Source organism: Camellia sinensis, chromosome 1, assembly GCF_055761805.1.
Source record: "Camellia sinensis isolate YWXY chromosome 1, ASM5576180v1, whole genome shotgun sequence".
Lineage (NCBI taxonomy): Eukaryota > Viridiplantae > Streptophyta > Magnoliopsida > Ericales > Theaceae > Camellia > Camellia sinensis.
This window is the reverse complement of record NC_138961.1, coordinates 62,120,121-62,139,892: the sequence shown is the minus strand read 5'-3', so window position 1 is coordinate 62,139,892 and position 19,772 is coordinate 62,120,121. Positions and strand designations below refer to the sequence as shown.

Here is a 19,772-nt window from a genome sequence, read left to right as displayed (position 1 = left end):
CCTTCAGGGCTCTATAACCCTGCGTCAGGTGTCCATGTTCATTGTGATAAGCACAGCGCTTCCTAAGGTTTTTTTCCATAAATTCGCCAGGAATCTTCTCTGGTACTCTATAATACGGCTGGTTCTTAATCCTTTCCAGGACTTTATAAATCGGGATCCGGAATACTGTGGTGACTGCCTGTGCAGTATTCAGTCCTATTCTTGTTTATTAAAATTTGTATTACCTCGGCTTTGCTTCGGCGAGCCGTTCCTCTTCTCTTGTTTTGACGCCTTCGTTTATGGCGCATCCTCTTCTACTCTTACATACTTCTCGATCCTGGCCATGAGCTCCTTCATACTCTTCAGCAGAGTCTTTGCCAGTGATTTTCGAAGCATACTGTCATCCTCCAGGCCATTCTTAAAAGATACAACTGCCAGCTCTTGGTTGCACCTTGGTATTCGGTTGAACACCTCATAATACTTTTTGGCATAAGCCCTAAGGCTCTCACCTTCGTCGATTTTCAAATCCATCAGGGAGTCTAGCCTTAATGGCTGCAGTTTGTTTGTAACAAACTTGGCTGCAAACATCTCATTCAGGCCTTCCCAACTTTTCACAATTTCTTTTGGGAACTTGTGAAACCAATCTGATGCGATTTCCCCAAAGGATGAGGCGAACACCTTGCAGAGTAATGGTTCATTCCCGGTATACAGTGCCATTGCGTTCAAATATAAGTTGATGGGAATGTTCAGATTGGACTTACCATCATATATCTGGAACCTCGGCATATGAAACCCTTTCGGGGCCTCAAACTTATCCAAATCTACTGAGAACGACGTTCTTGGCCTGACCGATGAGGTGACCTCGGCGTTCTGCCACTTCCTCTGGAGGTAGTCCCTCAAATCCTCCTTAGTTCAGCCAGGAGCTCGACTATCAATGGACTTCAGCCTTTTCGGTGCACTGCTCCCGGTGTCGTTATGAGTCCTTTTGGACTTTTCTTCGTTCATTGTGTCAAAACAAAGTTCTTTTCCCTGAACATGCCGATGTTCCTTAACATAAGTTCCCTTGGTTTGAGGCGTCCTCTGAGACACTCCGCTCATTGATTCTGCTCGCTCGGCGTCTCGTGAAGGCCGATGTGAGCGTTCTTTCACTTTGTCATGCTGAGGGGCTGTTGGGATTGCTTTCTGCCCCCCTTTTTGGGCATCGTTCTTGGCCACTGGAATCGGCAAGTCCTCCAATGGAAACGGTGACTGTATGACATTGTTATGCATCATGAAGTTGACAACCGATTGCAGGTCTGCCAACTTGTTTGCCATTTCCTTCATCTCGTCGTCCCTTCTTCGGTATCTATCTTTCCATACCAGGAGGTCGCTTTCATTGTAATACCCACCTTGACATGCTTTCTTCGGTACGTCTCCCTCTTGGCCGATGTCCTTTTCCTCGGGATTCTGATCCCGAGGTCCTTCGTTACAGTTCTCTTCCTCCACATTAGGATCGTCGTTCTTGCCACTCCCACTAGGGATGTCGTCCCCAACCTTTTCTTTCTGCTCGTAGTTGGCCATCTATTCTCCTTACGTTCGCCAAATTGTGGGTGTTGATTTTTTACCACACAACCAAACAGGAAAACTCAGCAGAAGAGCACCGGCAAAATAGATTAAGCCCGAACAACCTGGCACATAAAGATGAGAACCCGGCAATGGTTTGTCTACCCGGGGATACACTGACGATCAAGTCAGTAATTATCTTTTGAAGATAGCCAATAATGCCTAGCTCACTAGATAAAGCATAAAAAAAAATCCCTTAAACCCACGAGGGTGCCTTACTTTTATAGCCAGCACTAATTTGATCCCTGTAGAAGCCTAGCTTCAAGGGACTTTGGCTTAATGCTTATCTGGGACTCTCAACTAAATAGAGATAAACTCTCTAAGAGCTTTATCTTTATCCAAAGTGAGGTCCTCCCCTATTCTAAGACTCTTGTCCCTTATCCGCTCATCTTGAATTCCGGTATCTCCGCAGGTAACCTCGGCCTAGTCGAGATAACCTCGGCATCAGGACCAGGCCACGTGGCACCTCGGCTAACACTTCTGTGTCACCTTGCCACGTGCTGTCATTCACAAAATATGTCCCCACAAATCGAAACTCTTGACTGAGAGATAATGGATATTTCTCCATGATTAATTATTGACGAACCCCTCAAAGTGCAAACTTGCAGGGTTGGTTTATGAGTTTAAAACCATCAAACAATGCTGATCATTTTTTTTTTTATTTGGTGATTGGTACTTGAGGGATGTTATCAATTACAAAATCACCAAAAAAAAAAAAAAAAAAATTGGGGGACCCTAATCACATTGAGGTCAAAAACTATTTACATACTTATTAATTTTCTCCATAGCAAAATTGTTGTTCTTAAAGACAATGAACTTAAACATGGGGATCAAAATTCAAATTCACTCTCTTCGAACTCCAAATCCAAAGCCACAACCAATTTTATCAAACATTTGGCAGTACAAATCTCCTAGTTGTAAGGATACATGTGTCTGTGCATTCCATGTTTTTGGTTTCAACATAGTATAGTTTAGAAATGGAAATCTAAATTCCCATAAATATTACCTAGAATGCAAATTGTTTTGGTACATGGAATGAAAAGTGGAAAAATAGTACTACGTGATGAAATCTAAGATACAGTATGTTAGGTCCCTTTGTGTTGTCAATTTCGTGAACAAACACAATTTTGGTTGTAATTTGTGCCTTAGTTTTTTTTGCCGGACCGCTCAAGCGAAGCTTTTACCACTCGAGTGAAGAAGTTGATCTCTCAGTAGTTTCAGGCACCTGCAAAAATACTGGGAGTTCTGATTCTACACTCGAGCGAGACTTTCATAGCTCAGGCAAAGGCACTTATGGATTCTAATCATATGATGCACACCGCTTGAGCGACCATTCCATGGCTCGAGTGGTCTTCGCGACACTGTTCAATATAAAACAACGCGAAAGTCTGATTTTAGGGTTACAGCTTCTAGATCTTATTTTATAGGGTTAGGGTTTTTCTCTGGAGGTTCTTTATTTGTTTCCTTTGATGTCTTTGTGAGTTTATCTCATGATCTAAGTCGATTACATCAAAGGGTTGTTTGATCATTCAAATCAAAGAGTTTTTGATTGGTGGATTCCGAAGATTTGAGCGTGAAGGCTTTGAAGGAGCTTAAAGCGGCTCGTTGTCATGGATTCGATGTGGATGTTGTGGATTCAATATCAGACTAATCAATTTTGAGACGAAGACTTTGGTGAAAGAGGCACAAGTTGTTGAAGACAATTTTACAGAGTGTTGGGTAAATTGTTTGGTAATCTTATGTATTTTCATTCTTCATAGTGGATTGATTATTGGCGTTTCGCCCGTGATTTTTTAATCACAATTGGAAGTGCTCTAACTGTGGTTTTGTTTCACATAAAAATCATTTATGTTGATTTATTAATTGTGAAACTACAATCTAAATCACTTTCACACATGGTAAATGATTTAGATTGTTAGTTTTAATTGATTGGGGATGTAGACCGCCCGAACTTCCTCCTCGCTCCCCCCTTTTGGAGAGGGCGCGGACTTGGGTTCATGCTACTACAGTTTGGACTCCTGTCACGGTTCTAAATCTAATCTCATAAAGTGCAATGTAAGACTGATAAATCACCAAAGAGTCCAATCCAGCAATTCATTTTGGAAAATCAGGTTTTGAATAAAAAATGCCAAACTGGACTGCTTTGCCAGATTACAGAGTTGCCATCTAAATATTTTATTTTGAGAAATTTAGGAAACCTTGACTCGTGCCTAAGGCCACGTGTCCGTCATCACCAAAGTTGCCTCGGCTCGGGAACTTGGGTACGAGAGGGAAAGGTCATGCAATGAGCACCCCCGCTCGCCCGATCAAAGGATCGGCCTCTACTAAGCATGATATGTTATTTTATAAACCTCATGTGTTTTTATTCTAATTATTAGCTAACTTACTATGTGATGCGCACAGCATACAAGTATAGACTGGATCACTCAATTTGGAACAAAACATCTCATGTTTGTTTTTCGAAAATGGTTTGAAGTTGCTATTCACAAGTAGGCTAAAGCGCAAATTTGCCACCCTCAAGTGGGCTTAAAACATGATTTGCCACGTCAAGTGGGCTTAAAACGCACATTTTGATGAATTGTTCCAATTCAAGTAATGAAGCCTCCATCCACAGGCATTCATGTAGTTAATCACTTAAGCAAATAGCCTAATGGCAAGCATGCTATCATGACAACACTCACACTCATGCAAGTATACTAAAGCATAAATACTTACAGTGTACTCCGAACCAAAACAGAAAACTAGTTAGAAATCGTGCATGATCCTAGCTATGTTAAAATGCCTAATGCAACACATGCAAAAATGCAACTAAATAGGCTCGGCTATCTAAGATAGCATATGAATGTAATAATTGATACACGTATTCAAATAGGTATTGAAATATGATGCAGTTTATATGATACGCTGAGCCCGGTGCATGCAAGACAAATGAATGATGCACGCATGCAAGCATAAGGATGTTAATTGAAATATGCCCTAAACTAACCATCGAAAGCTGATAAGTAAAAGGGAGAAAGAAGTGGGGTTAGAAGACATGTATCACACCCACGCACACTTATTACAACATAGCACCCTCTCGAAGGAGGGTCCAAATAAACAAGCTAACTAGCTATGCTAAGCTAAGCTAACTATTACAAACCAACTAATTAACTAACTTAACTAATTAAATATTACAAACCAAATTGAATTTGAATAACTAGCTAGTCTAAGCTAATTAGAATATTACAAAAATGAATTGAATTAGCTAAGCACATTAACTAATTAATTACAAAAACTGAAAAATCAACTAACTAAATAAAGCAGTTAAAATGGCCTCGAGGGGAGGGAAACATGCATGCTCAGTGTGCTTCGCCTGAAAACGCATTGCCTTGCCATGAGTTGCCTCTGTTTGCACTCGTTGTGAGCTCAGAACACTACACAAACTTCCAGATAGCTTCTGCTCCAAAACAGGAACACTTTGGAAAATTTTGCTGCAGGCCACTTCAACTGGCCGGCAGGCTACCTCAACTGGCCGGCCGGCCACTTCAACTGGTCGGCAGGGCACTTTTCTTCCCAGAATTCTACCTTTGCTGTAACATAGAACAACAGAGCCAAGGCAATGTGTTTGGCAAGAAATGTATGTACTACCACCCTCCTCATCATGTCTCAAGCTCAAAGGAGTGTAGTACTCGGCTCTCAAGCCACCAACCACGCATTTCAATGCATGATGTCCAAAGAGCCAAACTTGCACAATGTTGGTGAATGCACAAATAAGACTTGAAAAGCCTCCACCCTATCATGCATCATCAAGGGGGGATGGCGACCAAGAAATGTGACACATTTCATCACTTGGAGTATGAAACGTCCCACATTTCTCGAGTTTGGATTAACGTCCGATCCAAACGTAATGCAATGCAAACAATGTATGTTTATCTTCTGATGCTAAAATAACATACACATGACGCTATCATGCAAGCAATGTATGTGAGACATGTTAAGGGGCCAAGAGCACTAAAGCAAGTGAAGGACATTACATATGAGGCATGCACTATCAATCTCGAATGGTCAACCAGTTATGGACAGACCTACATCATGCCAAAATAGTGGCAAAAGCATGCTAGAAATGAAGCACCAAAAGCTACAACAACATGCTCATGCATTGGCTCGCAAGCTAGGCATTAAACACAACTCTCAAAAATAATCAAAGAGTGATATGCATGAGAATATGGCATGGCTATATGCTTTGAAATAACATGTTAAATGATGCCATATCACATAAACACCGCAAATAAGGTATGCTAGAAGTCTCAAAGCATAAGGCTAGCAAAGAGCACTACTCAAGAGGCATGCAATACATAGCCTAAATGACCAAACCAGCTCTGGACAGAGCTCAACCGTGCCAAAACAAAGGCCAAAACATGCTGAAACGATAGCCCAAAAGCTTAGATGAACATGCATGCAAGTTGGCTTACAAGTGAAGCATAAGGCTCAACCCTCAAATACAACAAAAGGGCGATAAATGCAAGAATATGGAAGAGGTATATGATCTGAAATAACATGCCAAATGATGCCATATCATACAAACAACACATATACAACATGTTAAAGGCCCCAAAACTCAAGGCTAGTCAAGGCCCTTTACACTACAACCATACTAAGCAATGCTCAAATAGCCTTTACCATTCAAAATAGACCTAAGGCAGGTCAAAACAATAGCAAAAGCATGCTAGACTCGCAGCATAGATGGCAAGAAAGATATGCTCATGTATTAGCTCACAAACAAGGCATAAAGGCACAACTCTTAAACACAATGACAGAGTGATGATCATGAGAGAATGACAAAAGTTTATGCTCTGAATTTATATACCAAATGATGCTATATCATGCACACATCACAAATATAGCATGCTAGTTGTCTCAAAACTCAAGACTAGTGAAGCCATCAATGCCATAGCTATACAAAGCAAGCCCCAAAAGGCCAAGAACACTCAAAACAGTCCTAAAGCATGTCAACATAGTACCAAAACATGCATGGAGTATGGCCAAGACAAGCTAGAATAAAAGGCCAAAACACCAAGCACACTAGGTTAAGGAGCATGATTGCACTACAAGTGTAAGAACCAAGCAAGAGGTGATCTAACCAACTAAAATCAGATTTGAAGCATGTTAAATAATGGCCAAAAACATGCTAGAGTGAAGCCTATACATGCTAGAATGAGAGGCATAAAGCATGATGCATGTTAGGCCTACAAGGAGGATTGCACTACAAGTACAAAGACCAAGCAAGAGATGACCCCACCAACTAAAATCAGAGTTAAAGCATGCTAAAATAACACCAAAAACAAGCTAGAGTGAAGCCAATATATGCTAGAATAACAAGCTAACTCATGAAGCATGTTAGGCTAGTGAACAAGTTTACACTATAGCAAAAAGCAAACAACAAGAGGCCAAACTAACCCAAAATAGAGTTATAACATGAAAAAACAAGGCCTAAAACATGCTAAGATAGAGCCTCAAGAGGGTAGAAAAACATGCCAAAGTGTTAGGCCAACAACACATGCAAACAAAGCACAAAAGGGGGGGGACCACCCCCATCCATTTTGGGTCTCAAAACCCACTTCCAACCACTGAAATTCCTCTAGAATTCAGTGATGAAAAGGCCAAACAAAGGTGATCTCAAAGGCCTTAAAGGATGGCACCAAGCCTAAGCAAATAAGGCACACAAGAGGGTAGAACACCCTCAACACCAAAGAGGCCTCAAACAACCATTCTAAGCACTTAAAAACAGAACTTTTTTTAGTTGGAATATAAGCCTAAAACAACATGAAAAGGTGGCCAAACACTTGATCAAAATAAAGCTTAAAGAGAGAAGACACTCACCCTCGAAGCATAACTTTAAAATCAGCAACTTCTGAGCCAAAATCAGTCTTTAAGAACTCAAATGAGACCTCCAAGCACCTTAGCTTCAAAGTGAAGGTGTTTGAGTAGGTGTTTGTGTGCAAAAGTGTGAAGAAAACAGCACTTTAAGGCTCAATATATCACAATATAGAGAGAGAGGGAGAATTCTAGAGAGAGAGGAAGATTTTTTTGCTTTCCCAAAAATCTGAACCCTTAATAAGGGGGAAGCACCTCCCCTTATATAGGCAATGCAAGCAAAAGCTTGCTTGACAAGCTTGAAACTTGCTTCCATCCCTCCATACACGTGTATGAAGGATGGCTCAGTGAGCCACAGCTGACTCAAAATATCTAAAAAAATCTAAAAAGGAAAAAAAGTGGCTGCCGGCCAGTTAAGGTGGCCGGCCGGCCACTTCCCCTAGCCGGCCGACCACTTGAAGTGGCCTACAAGAGGGAAAAGTGGCCGATAGATGCCAAAAGTGGCCGGCAAGGCCCTCTTCTCCTCAAGGCAAGAGGCAACAAGGTTTGGCCTAAAAGCCAAGGCCAAAACACAAGGTGTTAAGAGGCTCAAAGACAAGGCACTCAACTGAGACCTTCTGGCGCTCGAAACAAGCAGAAACATGTGCAATCATCGCGTACACAAACGATGACGTCTCAGTCTTAAGATCGGTCAAAAATGGGGTGTCTATAGGGGATTGTTGTAATTAAATCTGTTTCGAGTCACGAATCACGTAGGTTTTTCAATTAGTATCAGAGCAAGTCACTCGTTCTTGTTTTTTTATAAAAAATTATAGGAGTATGATTTTGTGTGATTTATGTTAATAGATTTGATTTGTGAAGGTAACTTGACCCATAGACCTTCTTTACTTGATGGGCCAAACTATTCTATTGGAAAGCTCGTATGAGGGCGTTTTTAAAATCAATTGATGAGAAAGTTTAGCAGTCTGTTATCTATGGGTGGGGTGAACCTATGGTCACCATTGATGGTGTTGATATTCCCAAACCAATTGATAAATGGGATATAATTGATTATCAAAATTTGAGTTGGAACAGTAAAGCACTCAATTTTCTCTTTTGCTCCATCACACTAGAAGAGTTTCGACGTATTTGTAAGTGTGAGGTAGCAAAAGAGGCTTGGAAAATTCTTGAAATTATTCACGAGGGTACTACTACTGTTAAAAGGTGAAAACTTCAATGTCTAACCTCCTCTTTTGAAACTCTTTTTATGCGAGAGGATGAGATGTTTGATGATTTTTATGCTAAACTTAGTGACATTGTGAATTCTTATTTCACACTCGGTGAAAAAATTCTTGAATATAAAGTGGTTGGGAAAATTTTGAGGTCCTTACCCGATAGGTTCCAATCAAAAGTGACAGTTATAGAGGAGACTCAAGATGTTGAGAACCTCAAGCTTGATTAGTTGGTTAGAAACCTGTGGACTTATGAAGCCCATCTGATTTCTAAGAAAAACAAAAAGATAGTGTGGCCTTTACTAGTGCTCATGAGGCTGGTAAGAACCTTAAGGTAGAAATTGATCTAGGGTCCAAAATGACAGCCCTGTTTACTAAACAATTTAAAAAAGAAATTAAAGAAAAGAATCCTAATTTCAAAGACTCTAGTTCTAAAGATAAGGGTAATGATAAACCCGTTGTTCAATCCAAAGTTGCTACAAAGACTAAAAAGAAGACTATGAGAGGACAAGGAGTCAAGTTTTATGAATGCCAAGGGTTTGGGCATATTGCTCTCGAATGTCCTTCGAAAAAGAATCGAAAGAAAGTCTACATAGTGACTTGGGATGATGAAAGCAAGTCAGAGCAAGAAGTCGATGAAACCGAATTCAGTGAAGAAGGAGATAGTACCTATATGGCATTCTACTCGAGCTACACTTAACTTACTCTTAGGCTAGTTAAGTTCGCACATGTGCCTAATCTACATCATGCTCATACCTTTGATAAGAGTAACTATCTATACTAGAAGTGTAGAATGAGAATCTATCTCAGAGCTTGAGATCCAAAAGGTTGGCATACAATTGAGGAGAATGTTGAAGCACCGGTTGTGATCGTTCAGGACACCGATCAAAAAATTGCCAAGCCGATTGAGGAGTGGAGTATTGTTGAAAGAGCTGACATGGAGAGCAGTGAAAGAGTTCTGAATACTATTCGAGAAGCACTTTCCGAAGGAGAACAACATTAGATCTCTCATTGCAAGAATGCCAAAGATACATGGTCTGTTCTTATGCAATTCCATAAAAGCACAGAGTCATCTTCACAACTATCCAACAATATCCACATCAACGCCTTAATTGTTCGATTGGATGCTCTCAAGGAGGAAGAGAAACAAAAAGAAGATGATAAAATCTCGAAGGATGATGATGAGATAAATGGTGACAAACTTCAACAAGCTTATGAGAAGCTATACAGGGAATATCTAACCTTATCCAGATTAAATGACAAACACACAATCAAACTCAAAGCTTGTGAAAGTGAGAATGTCAAGCTAAATGAGAAGGTCTTTGAAGCTAGGAAGGATGTCATCAAGATCTCAGGTGATAGATAAGCTCTCTGTGCAGAGCTCCTGTCCAGCGAGACCGAAAGGAATGAACTTCTAAAAATTTATGCCACATACGAAGAAAAGATTGAATCCCTCGAGATGTCTCAAGTTGCCCTGGAAGAGCTAGTTAGTTAGAAAGAGGAAGAACTCAAAAATGGCAGAGCTACAATTGACATGTGGAATACAGGATCAAAGACACTTGAAGACATCATTGGGTCTCAACAAATGGGTGGTGACAAAAGTGGGATAGGTTATGGTGATGTAACACAGCAAAAAGGAAATGCTCTTATAACTCATGACAAAAGAACTTAAGCCAAAAGAAAGCTGGAGATCTAACAGGATGACAAGCCTCTCCATCAACCTAAAGGTGGTACGATCAAAAAAGAGAGGTAAAACTTGTTTCTATTTGTCATCATTGTGGTAGGTATGGCCACATTCGCCTTTATTATTTTGAGTTATTTAGTAGAGTCTCAAAAAGTTAGAAATTCTAATACTTCATGGGTTAGGAGATAACCTTACATGTCGAGGTGGAATACTAGAACTCATAATGATGTTCACAATGCTAAGACATTTACCAAGAATGCCAGACCCCCTTCTGTGAAGACCAAAAAGATATGGGTAAGAAAGAGTGACATGACTTGTTTTGTTGTTCACACTACATTGAAAGCACGTGACTTGCACATGTGGTATCTCGATAGTGGGTGCTTTATCACATGTTAGGTGACAAATCCTACTTCACATATCTTGAGAAATATGAAGGATGAATTTTTATGTTTGGAGATGATGGCACCTCTAGAGTCATTGGTAGGGGCACTATAAGCGTCCCCGGTCTTCCTAATCTGGAAAATGTTTTTCTTGTTGACAGCCTAAAAGTTAATCTTTTGAGCATTAGTCAAATGTGTGACTCACATCATGAGGTATTATTTTAAAAAAATAAATGTGAAATTTTGGATAAAAAAGGAAATACTATTATGCATGGGGTTCACACATCTGATAACTGCTATGAGATTATTACTACTAATGATCTCACTTGTTACTCAGTCATCATAAGTAATCTTGACTTATGGCATCAACAAGTAGGTCACATAAATTTCAAAGACCTAACTAAGATAGCCAACAGAGATTGTGAGAGGAGTGCCTAAAATAGGTAAGACTATGAACTAAGTGTACGGGCCATGTCAATTAGGGAAGCAAACTCGAGCCTCTCACAAGAAATGAATAGCTTAACAACCAAGGGTCATCTTGAGCTTGTCCATATGGATCTTATGGGACCCACTCGTACTGAAAGCATTGAGGTAAAAGATATATATTTCTAACTGTTGATGATTATACTCGATTTTCATGGGTTAATTTTTTAAGGGAAAATCTGATATATTTGATGCTTTCAAATCCTTAGTCCTTAAAATCCAAAATGAACAGGGTGTTTCTATTGGGCGTATTATAAGAATCCAAACCGATCATGGTTGTGAATTTGAGAATAGTTCGTTTTTGAATTTTTGTGATATGCATGGCATTAAGCATGAATTACAGTAAAATGGAGTTGTTGAGAGGAAAAACAGGATTGTTCAAGAGATGGCTAGGGTCATGCTCCTTGGTAAGAAAGTTCCGCCCAAGTTTTGGGTTGAAACCTTAAATACTGCTGTTTATGTGGTGAATCGTGTGTATCTAAGGCCTGACATATTACAAATTCCATATGAATTGTGGAAAGGGTTGAAACCTAATATAAAATACTTTAAAACTTTTGAGAGCAAATATTTTATTTTCAAAGATAGAGAGTCCTTTGGTAAATTTTACTCTCGTAGTGATGAAGGTATTTTTCTAGGGTATTCAACCACAAGTAGAGCCTTTCGTGTCTATAATCTTCGTACTTTATCTATAATGGAATCTATCAATATGGTTGTAGATGACATAAGTTCTCCAATAGCATCTGTACATTGAGAAGAAGCTGGTGATCCTCAAATTCTGGATATGGCACCATAAAGCCAAGGAGAAGCTCAAAGCAAAGATCAAGAAGGTGATCAAGCACCAAATCGCATGGCAAGCCACAGTCCAAAGAGTGTACAAAGAGACACCATCACTGCTGCTCAGGTCACTACCAGTCCTGTCTTGGAGCCTTTGGCAAGGGTGAAACTGAATCATCAGATAGAACAAGTGATTGGGAGTGTTTCACATTGAATGAAAACCCAAAAAAAAGTTCAGGAGGAGATATCTCATATGTGTTATGTTTCTATAATTAAACCTAAGAATGTAAAAGAGACCTTACTAAGATAATAGCTGGGTCAATGCAATGCATGAAGAATTAGGTCAATTTGAATATAACAAAGTTTGGACTCTTGTTCCTAGACCTAGAGAGATGAATGTGATAAGTACCAAGTGGATCTTTAAAAATAAATCTGATGAGAATGGTACAGTGGTTAGGAACAAAGTTAGGTTGGTTTCTTAAGGCTACACACAAGTAGAGGGTGTTAACTATGATGAGACCTTTGCCCTTATATTGCACGTCTCGAATCTATTTGAATTTTACTTACTGTTGCATGCTTTCTGGTATTTAAATTGTTTCAAATTGATATGAAAAGTGCCTTTCTGAATGGATATCTAAAGGAAGATGCCTATGTTGAGAAACCAAAGGGGTTTGAGGACCCTAAATTTCCAAATTATGTCTATAAGTTAGTCAATGCTTTATATGGGTTGAAACAAGCCCATCGGGCTTGGTATGATAGACTTACTACCTTTATTCTTGACAATGACTTTCAAAGGGGCAGTGTGGACAAGACCTTATTTGTGAAACATACTAAGTCACAAATTCTAGTTGCTCAAATTTATGTTGATAATATTGTGTTTGGATCCACATCTAAATCTATTGTGAAATATTTCTCGGATTGCATAGCACATGAATTTGAAATGAGCATGATAGAGGAATTGTCTTTTTTCTTGGGGCTTCAAATTAAGTAATTGCAGTTGGGTATGTTTGTTTCTCAAACCAAGTATGCCAAGGACCTTGTGTCTAAGTTCGGTCTAGAGTCGGCCAAACATGTATGAACCCCTATGAGCAAAAGTCTCCACCTCTCTAAAGACTCCTCTGGCACTGATGTAGATCCTATCCTTTATAAGAGTATGATAGGGAGTCTTTTGTACATCACAGCCGGTTGGCCCCACATTACATTCAGTGTAGGTGTTTGTGCCCATTATCAAGCCTATCCTAAAGAGTCTCATCTTCTAGATGTCAAGTGAATTGTCAAGTATGTTAGTGGGACTTTGGGGTATGGGATTTGGTTCTCGTCCGACACCACAACCGATATAACTGGCTATTCTGATGCTGATTGGGTAGGGTGTGCTGATGATTGCAAAAGCACATCTGGTGGTTGTTTTTATCTGGGGAATAATTTGGTTGCATGGCATAGCAAAAAAGCAAAATGCCATCTCTCTTTCGGCTGCCGAGGCTGAGAATATAACTGTAGGGAGTTGTTATGCTAAAATGATTTAGATAAAGCAAATGCTTTATGACTATGGTATAGACCAGGACACACTCACTCTTTCTGTGATAATACTAGTGATGTCAACATCTCCAAAAATCCAATTCAACACTCTCGCATTAAACATATTGACATTCGTCACCATTTCATTCGAGAGTTAGTTGAGGAGGGCCTTATAGTTCTTGAACATGTATGTACCCATTGAGCATCAAAGAGCAGACATTTTTACAAAACCTCTTGATCTTCTCATGTTTGAGTTTCTTAGAAAGACCTGAGTGTAGTGCTCATAAACTAGAGTGTGTCATGTTGCATGAGTGGTTATGTGTGATTGGCATTATGTGTGCTTGGATGTTATAATCTCATTGTCATTGATATTTGTCTTCTTTGCACATAGATTTATTTGAACACCTCTCATGCTGCTTGAAAAGATTCATGTGTATTTGCCAATGGCTCATTTTGTATGTACATGCTCATTGATTTCATGATCTCATTTTGTACACATCATTGAGTTAAACTATTACAGGGGTTTCCGCATAAGTGATCAAGTTTCTCTATGGACTTCAGGTATTGTATCTTATGCATTTCTAGAGGAATTGACCTATACTAGTATATCATGAGTGATGTTGAGCCTCTTAACCACCTACCATATTTTTTCACGGCTTTTCCCTCAATTCATTGTAGTCAAGGCATGAGGAAAAGGCTACCTCAGAGGCACCAACCAGGCCATCCTTATTATATCTATGCTTCTCTGGTTTGGTTTCCATACTCTTGAGCGTGAAAGCCGCCAGTGAGTGCCCAAAAGAAAACAAAGCAAGAAAAATCAATAAAAATGATCCGTTGATTGAGGAGGAGCCTTCGCTTTTACTCAACAAATACCCCTTGATTCCTAGTGGTTTGACTTTTCCCCAATCGTGTTTAGATTCTCTTGCTGGAGGTCCAACCATTCGATCACTACTAGGATTAACTTTAGCGATTATGGACACTTAAGGATTGCACACACACACACTAACTATGTGAGCTCTCATGTTTTCCCTTGAGTCCTGCATCCATAGGCTGCTTATGTTCATTGATACATGATTGCCTCGCTTGGTAATGATATCATGTTGATATTGTATATCTTGCAAGATTGAGGGCTTTGTGATATGCGGATTGTCTCATCTTAGTGTCTCATTATTTCCATCTTACTAATCTATCTTTGTTTTAGGAAATACTTGATTGTATGAGCGATTTTGGATACTCAGGGATGCGTGCTTTAGGTAAAATAGGGCTTTGTTTGACTATAGACACCGGTCGAGCGGTGTTTATTGTGCTCAAGCGGTAATAATGTTTATCCAGTACTTTTGTAGAGGGTTCAACTTCCGAGAGCTTGAGATCTGTGCTCTATCTCATAAGTCATGGCTTTAGCGAAGGGCGTGCACGTAAGTGAGTTCGCTCGAGCGGTAAAAGCCTTGCTTGAACTGTCTGTGCAATTTAAAAAGCCTACGCTTATCCTTTCAGTTCATTTTTCCTCAAATCTTTTCAGCTTTTTCTCTCTTCAAGGGCGATATCATCTTCCTTCTTTGGTGACTTTGTGTGCCTTGATTTCATGTAATCTTACACTCAATCAAGTGATTTTCCTTCGGATTTGGTAAGTTTCTCTCATCTTTAAGCATATTTTTTTTATTTTATCTCTTCTCCCCCCTCTTCATAGTTCATGGATGTTGAATGTCTAGGGTTTCTAATGTCCTTACTTTGTTCAATAATTCATGTTTAATAGTTCGTTTGTGATATCATTGTATTTTTTTCCTCATATTTTCAAGCATTGGTATGCTAATTTGTCTAGGGTTTCAGTTTAGTTTATGCTTTGGGTTTTAGGGTGTATGCTTTATTGCACACTCTATCCTAGATGGTCATTTTCATAATTGCATAGTTGACAATTTCATTTATATCATGTTCCATTTTACTTGGTCCTTGATTGCTAATGGTGATTGGTTTGTGTGTTTGAAATTGGGGGTTTACTTTGTGGTCTGTTATGGTTAGGTGGTTATCCATATTGGTTGACTAACTTGTCTTTAGACTTCACCATCTTGTCTTCCTCAAAGTGTCAAAAATCCACCGCCAATCGCCTTAGTTACAATACTGAGAAATTCTAGTGCAAAGAGAAGGCTAAACTATTTAGGGACTTTTACGAGTCTAAGACGGTTCACCTAGAGAAAAATGTCCAACCTAATACCTTTGTGTCCAATCCCATTTGACCAGTTTTTGACCCTTTGGGTGGGGACAAGGTTCTTTCTTTCTTGGGAAGTCAAAACCTAGACTGGGTTAGGGAGTTTTACTGTAACATTCTCGTAGTGGACGATGTAGGTCCCTCATTTAGCACTTGTGTTCAGTCTAAGGCCATTAAAGTCACCCAAGACATGATTCACGACTTGCTAGGGCTTCTTCCCGTTCGGAATTGTCATTATCCCTTACTTGCCTATCCTACTTGTGACTTCAACTTGGTAACCTCTGATTTGTGTGGTACACCAAAAGTTTAGGTTAAAGGGGCGTTAATCAAACAATATGAGCTCCTCCATCGTTTTAGGCTGCTTAATCTGATTGTCTGTGCCAATCTCATTGTTATAACCCATAGTTATGATATTTCCCAAGAACAAGGATATGTCCTATACTGCATAGATCGCCAATTGCCCATACATCTCGTAACCCTTCATCAAAAAAATGATAGCGGTTTTTGGAGATGAAAAGTCTTTAAGTCTTCCATATGGTTGCCTCATCAATCGACTTCTCACCTCTCTTAAGACTTCATCTTCCAATGATGATGAGTATCCCCCAGCCAAACCTTTTTACCAAAAAGATTGTCTCCTAGAGTCGGGCACATGCTAATGGGGAGTTTTCTGGAGCAGGTACTTCTGATGTAGGTGAGGACCAATTGGCAAAGAAGGCCGAGCTCGATGTTACGGCTACAGGTGAGGATGAGCATGCTGTGTCCATCCACGGACTATTCAAGGCTAGCTACGTCAATTTGAGTATACTATGACCTAGCGCCTTGACTGAATGAATGCTCGAATTGATATATTTGATGGCCGACTTGGTTGTATTGAGCATATTATTTATCAGTCGTCCTTGTAGCTTGCTCAGGTCTTATCCCTTCTCTAGATGCAGCAGCCTCCACCTGCACCATATCAGTGATTGGTTGTGATCTCTTCTTTCTATGGACATGCTCTTGTTTTTCTTTATCTCTGTTTGGACATCTCTGTCAGACAAAAAATGGGAGTGGTATATTTGGTATATTGGGTTGTTGAACGTGGAACATTTATAATGATTGGATAATGCTTGTTAACTTGTTTAGTATTTGGATTATGCTTATTAACTTGTTGAGTATCTCTTATCTCTGGAAATCTAAACTTTCGGATTATGTCTATTGTTTGTTATTTCTTTGTGTGCATTGTTTTATAATCTCTGTAGGTGGCTCGCTTCATACTGTGTTTAGAGTGGTTAGGGGTTTGTGTCTAGTGCATGTGTTTGTTAGGAATGTTTGTTAGAATGTTTTCTTCGGAAATTGACAAAGGGGGAAATTTTTAGGTCCCTTTGTGTTGTCAATTCTCTGAACAAACATAGTTTCGGTTGTAATTTGTGCTTGAGGTTTTTTGCTTGACCGCTTAAGGTTCTTTACTTGTTTCCTTTGATGTCTTTGTGAGTTTATCTCATGATCTAAGTCGATTACATCAAAGGATTGTTTGATCATTCAAATCAAAGAGTTTTTGATCTGTGGATTCTGAAGATTCGAGCATGAAGGCTTTGAAGGAGTTTGAAGCGGTTTGTTGTCGTGGATTCAACAGCAGACTAATCAATTCCGAGACAAAGGCTTTGGTAAAAGAGGCACAAGTTGTTGAAGACAATTTTACAGAGTGTTGGATAAATTGTATGATAATCTTGCGTATTTTCATTTTTCATAGTGGATTGATTAGTGACGTTTCGTTCATGGTTTTTTAATCACAATTGGAGGTGCTCTAACTGTGGTTTTTTCAATGTAAAAATCATTTGTGTCAATTTATTAATTGTGAAACTACAATCTAAATCATTTTCGTACGTACTAGATGATTTAGATTGTTAGTTTTGATTATTTAGGGATTGTTAAATCTGTTTCGAGTCATGAATCACATAGGTTTTGCATAGTACTCTAGAGTCATCTTACATAAAACACACAAGCAAAAAAGTAATATGTTCAGATGCACAAGTTTTGTATGTGGAAGCATTATGGCCCTGTTTAAGAAGTGGGTTTAGGGCTTTTTTTACGCTAAAATCCACAACGACTCCGTTTGGCAAGTTGGTTTATGGGCTTTTTTTTAGCTATTTTAACCACAAAAGACAAAATAGACTATTTTTACTACAACAAACAAAACATCACATCCAACCCATAATCATTATACTCCTCTCACAAAAAAAGTCAAAAAAGTCAAAAAGCCAAAAAGCCCTTCCCAAACCAAGCTTTTTAGCCCAGGCTAAAATAGCCAAAAAGGCCCAAAAGCCAACCCACTTCCCAAACGAAGCCAAAATAGGCTAAACTAGTCAATAAGATAAAATGTCACATCAAACCCATAATCATTTCATTTTTTCTCTTACAAATATCACATCTAATTACAAAAAATGACAATGCTTGGTAGCTCGAATTTTTATGGCCCGAATGGTTCAAATGTCTCAAAATGATATTGTTTTGGGGGTAAAACGACGTCGTTTTGATACATTCGAGCCATTTGGCCCACACAAATTAGAGCTACCAACCATTTTTCTACAAAAAAATTCAACCATTTTCTCAAGCACAAAAATTTTAGCCCACTAAAATAGCCAAAAACTAAAATAGTATACTAAAATAGTCAACTTCCCAAAAAAGGCATAAACTCTCAAGTGTGGGTTTTTCCTCATCTTCTCCAAGAAAATCCATACTAATTTCTTAGAATTTCAATAGAGGATTTATTAGAAGTCAAAAGCCACAAATAGTTCCACATAAATTGCCCAAAACAGGCCTTAATCTACAATAATTTAAAAAAACTCACTCAATTCCAAACTAACAAAAAAGCAATTTGGATATAATGGGCCGGAAACAGTTGGTGAAACACTTTTAGGCCCAAACAAACCAGGATATAACATAACCAAGAAAAAACCTCAATTCTGAAATTTTAAAAAATACAGCTTGGTTTGAAGATTGGAAAAAATAAAAAATCTTAGTCAATTGATAGTTTTGTGAAGAGTATTTTGGAGAAAAAATGAATTAATTGCTCGTGAATGTGGTAGATTAAAATTATGGGCAATTACGGTCAATCCTATAGATCTAATTTATTTAATAATATTTCAATGATAAATCATTATAAAAAAAATTAAAAATACAATTCCATTATTTACACTTTTTCATATCATATTTTAATACAAACTAACACAAACAACTTAAAAATAATTTAAAACTCACAACAAAAGTTAAAATGCCTTAATAATTTATTACTTTGATAAATTTCTCAATACTATTACTAGTACTAAATGACTATTCTACAAGTACCTAATATACATCTTAAAAGTCCTAAGAAAAATTCTCATTTTCAAAATGAGAGATAAATATAAGGCAAATTACATTTTAGTGTATGAAAGAAAAATAAATTATATTTCATTGGTAAAACTTACCCACTTTAATTATTAAAGGGGTAAACTTTTTCAGAATTTTACAATTTTTAGATCTTCTAGGAGTATCTCCAATCTTTTGCAAATCTTTCATCAAATTTAAATTTGATAAAAAAAATTTTGAAAATAAAATCCAATCCTTTCATCAAACTTGTTTCAAATCAAGGGAGAAGTAAAGTTTTTATCAAATCAAGGATGAACCAAAATTTTCACAGGATTTTCAACAATTTTTTTTCCACTTAAGTTTGATGAAATTGTTAAAAAATGAAGGATTAGAGCATCTCTAATGCTAAATCAAACTTTTTTAATTTTTTTAATTTTTATATCTATCGAATTTGAGTAAATATTTGATCTGATATGATACACTCAAATGGTAAATTCAAAATTTTTATCAAATCTTGGTACAAGTTGGTTTGTCAAGAAGAATATGCAAGCGCATGTACGACCATGAGTAAAAATGAACGTTCAAATAAAGAAAGCTCAGTTGTTCAGGAGGACGTTTGGCCAATGACTACCTGCAAAATTTGATGAAGGATAAAAACTCTTTTGATTTGATGAAAAATGTTAGTTCTTTTTTTCTTTTTTATTTGATATCAATTTGATAAAAGTGTTGGAACTTAATTTTAAGATATTTTTCGTCAAATT

At 38.3% G+C, this 19,772-nt stretch overlaps 1 protein-coding gene across 1 annotated transcript; it reads right to left on the bottom strand.

Moving 5' to 3' along the window:
* Positions 1-276: 276 nt before the first annotated feature.
* LOC145798709 (uncharacterized) lies at positions 277-696 on the bottom strand. Its single transcript, XM_082887400.1, has one exon. It carries the CDS (start codon positions 694-696, stop codon positions 277-279), a length of 420 nt encoding a protein of 139 aa, XP_082743526.1.
* Between the last annotated feature and the right edge of the window lie 19,076 nt (positions 697-19,772).

Coding starts and splice junctions, on each gene's coding strand:
- LOC145798709 (XM_082887400.1), bottom strand. CDS start 696: ATGGCACTGTATACCGGGAATGAACCATTACTCTGCAAGGTGTTCGCC.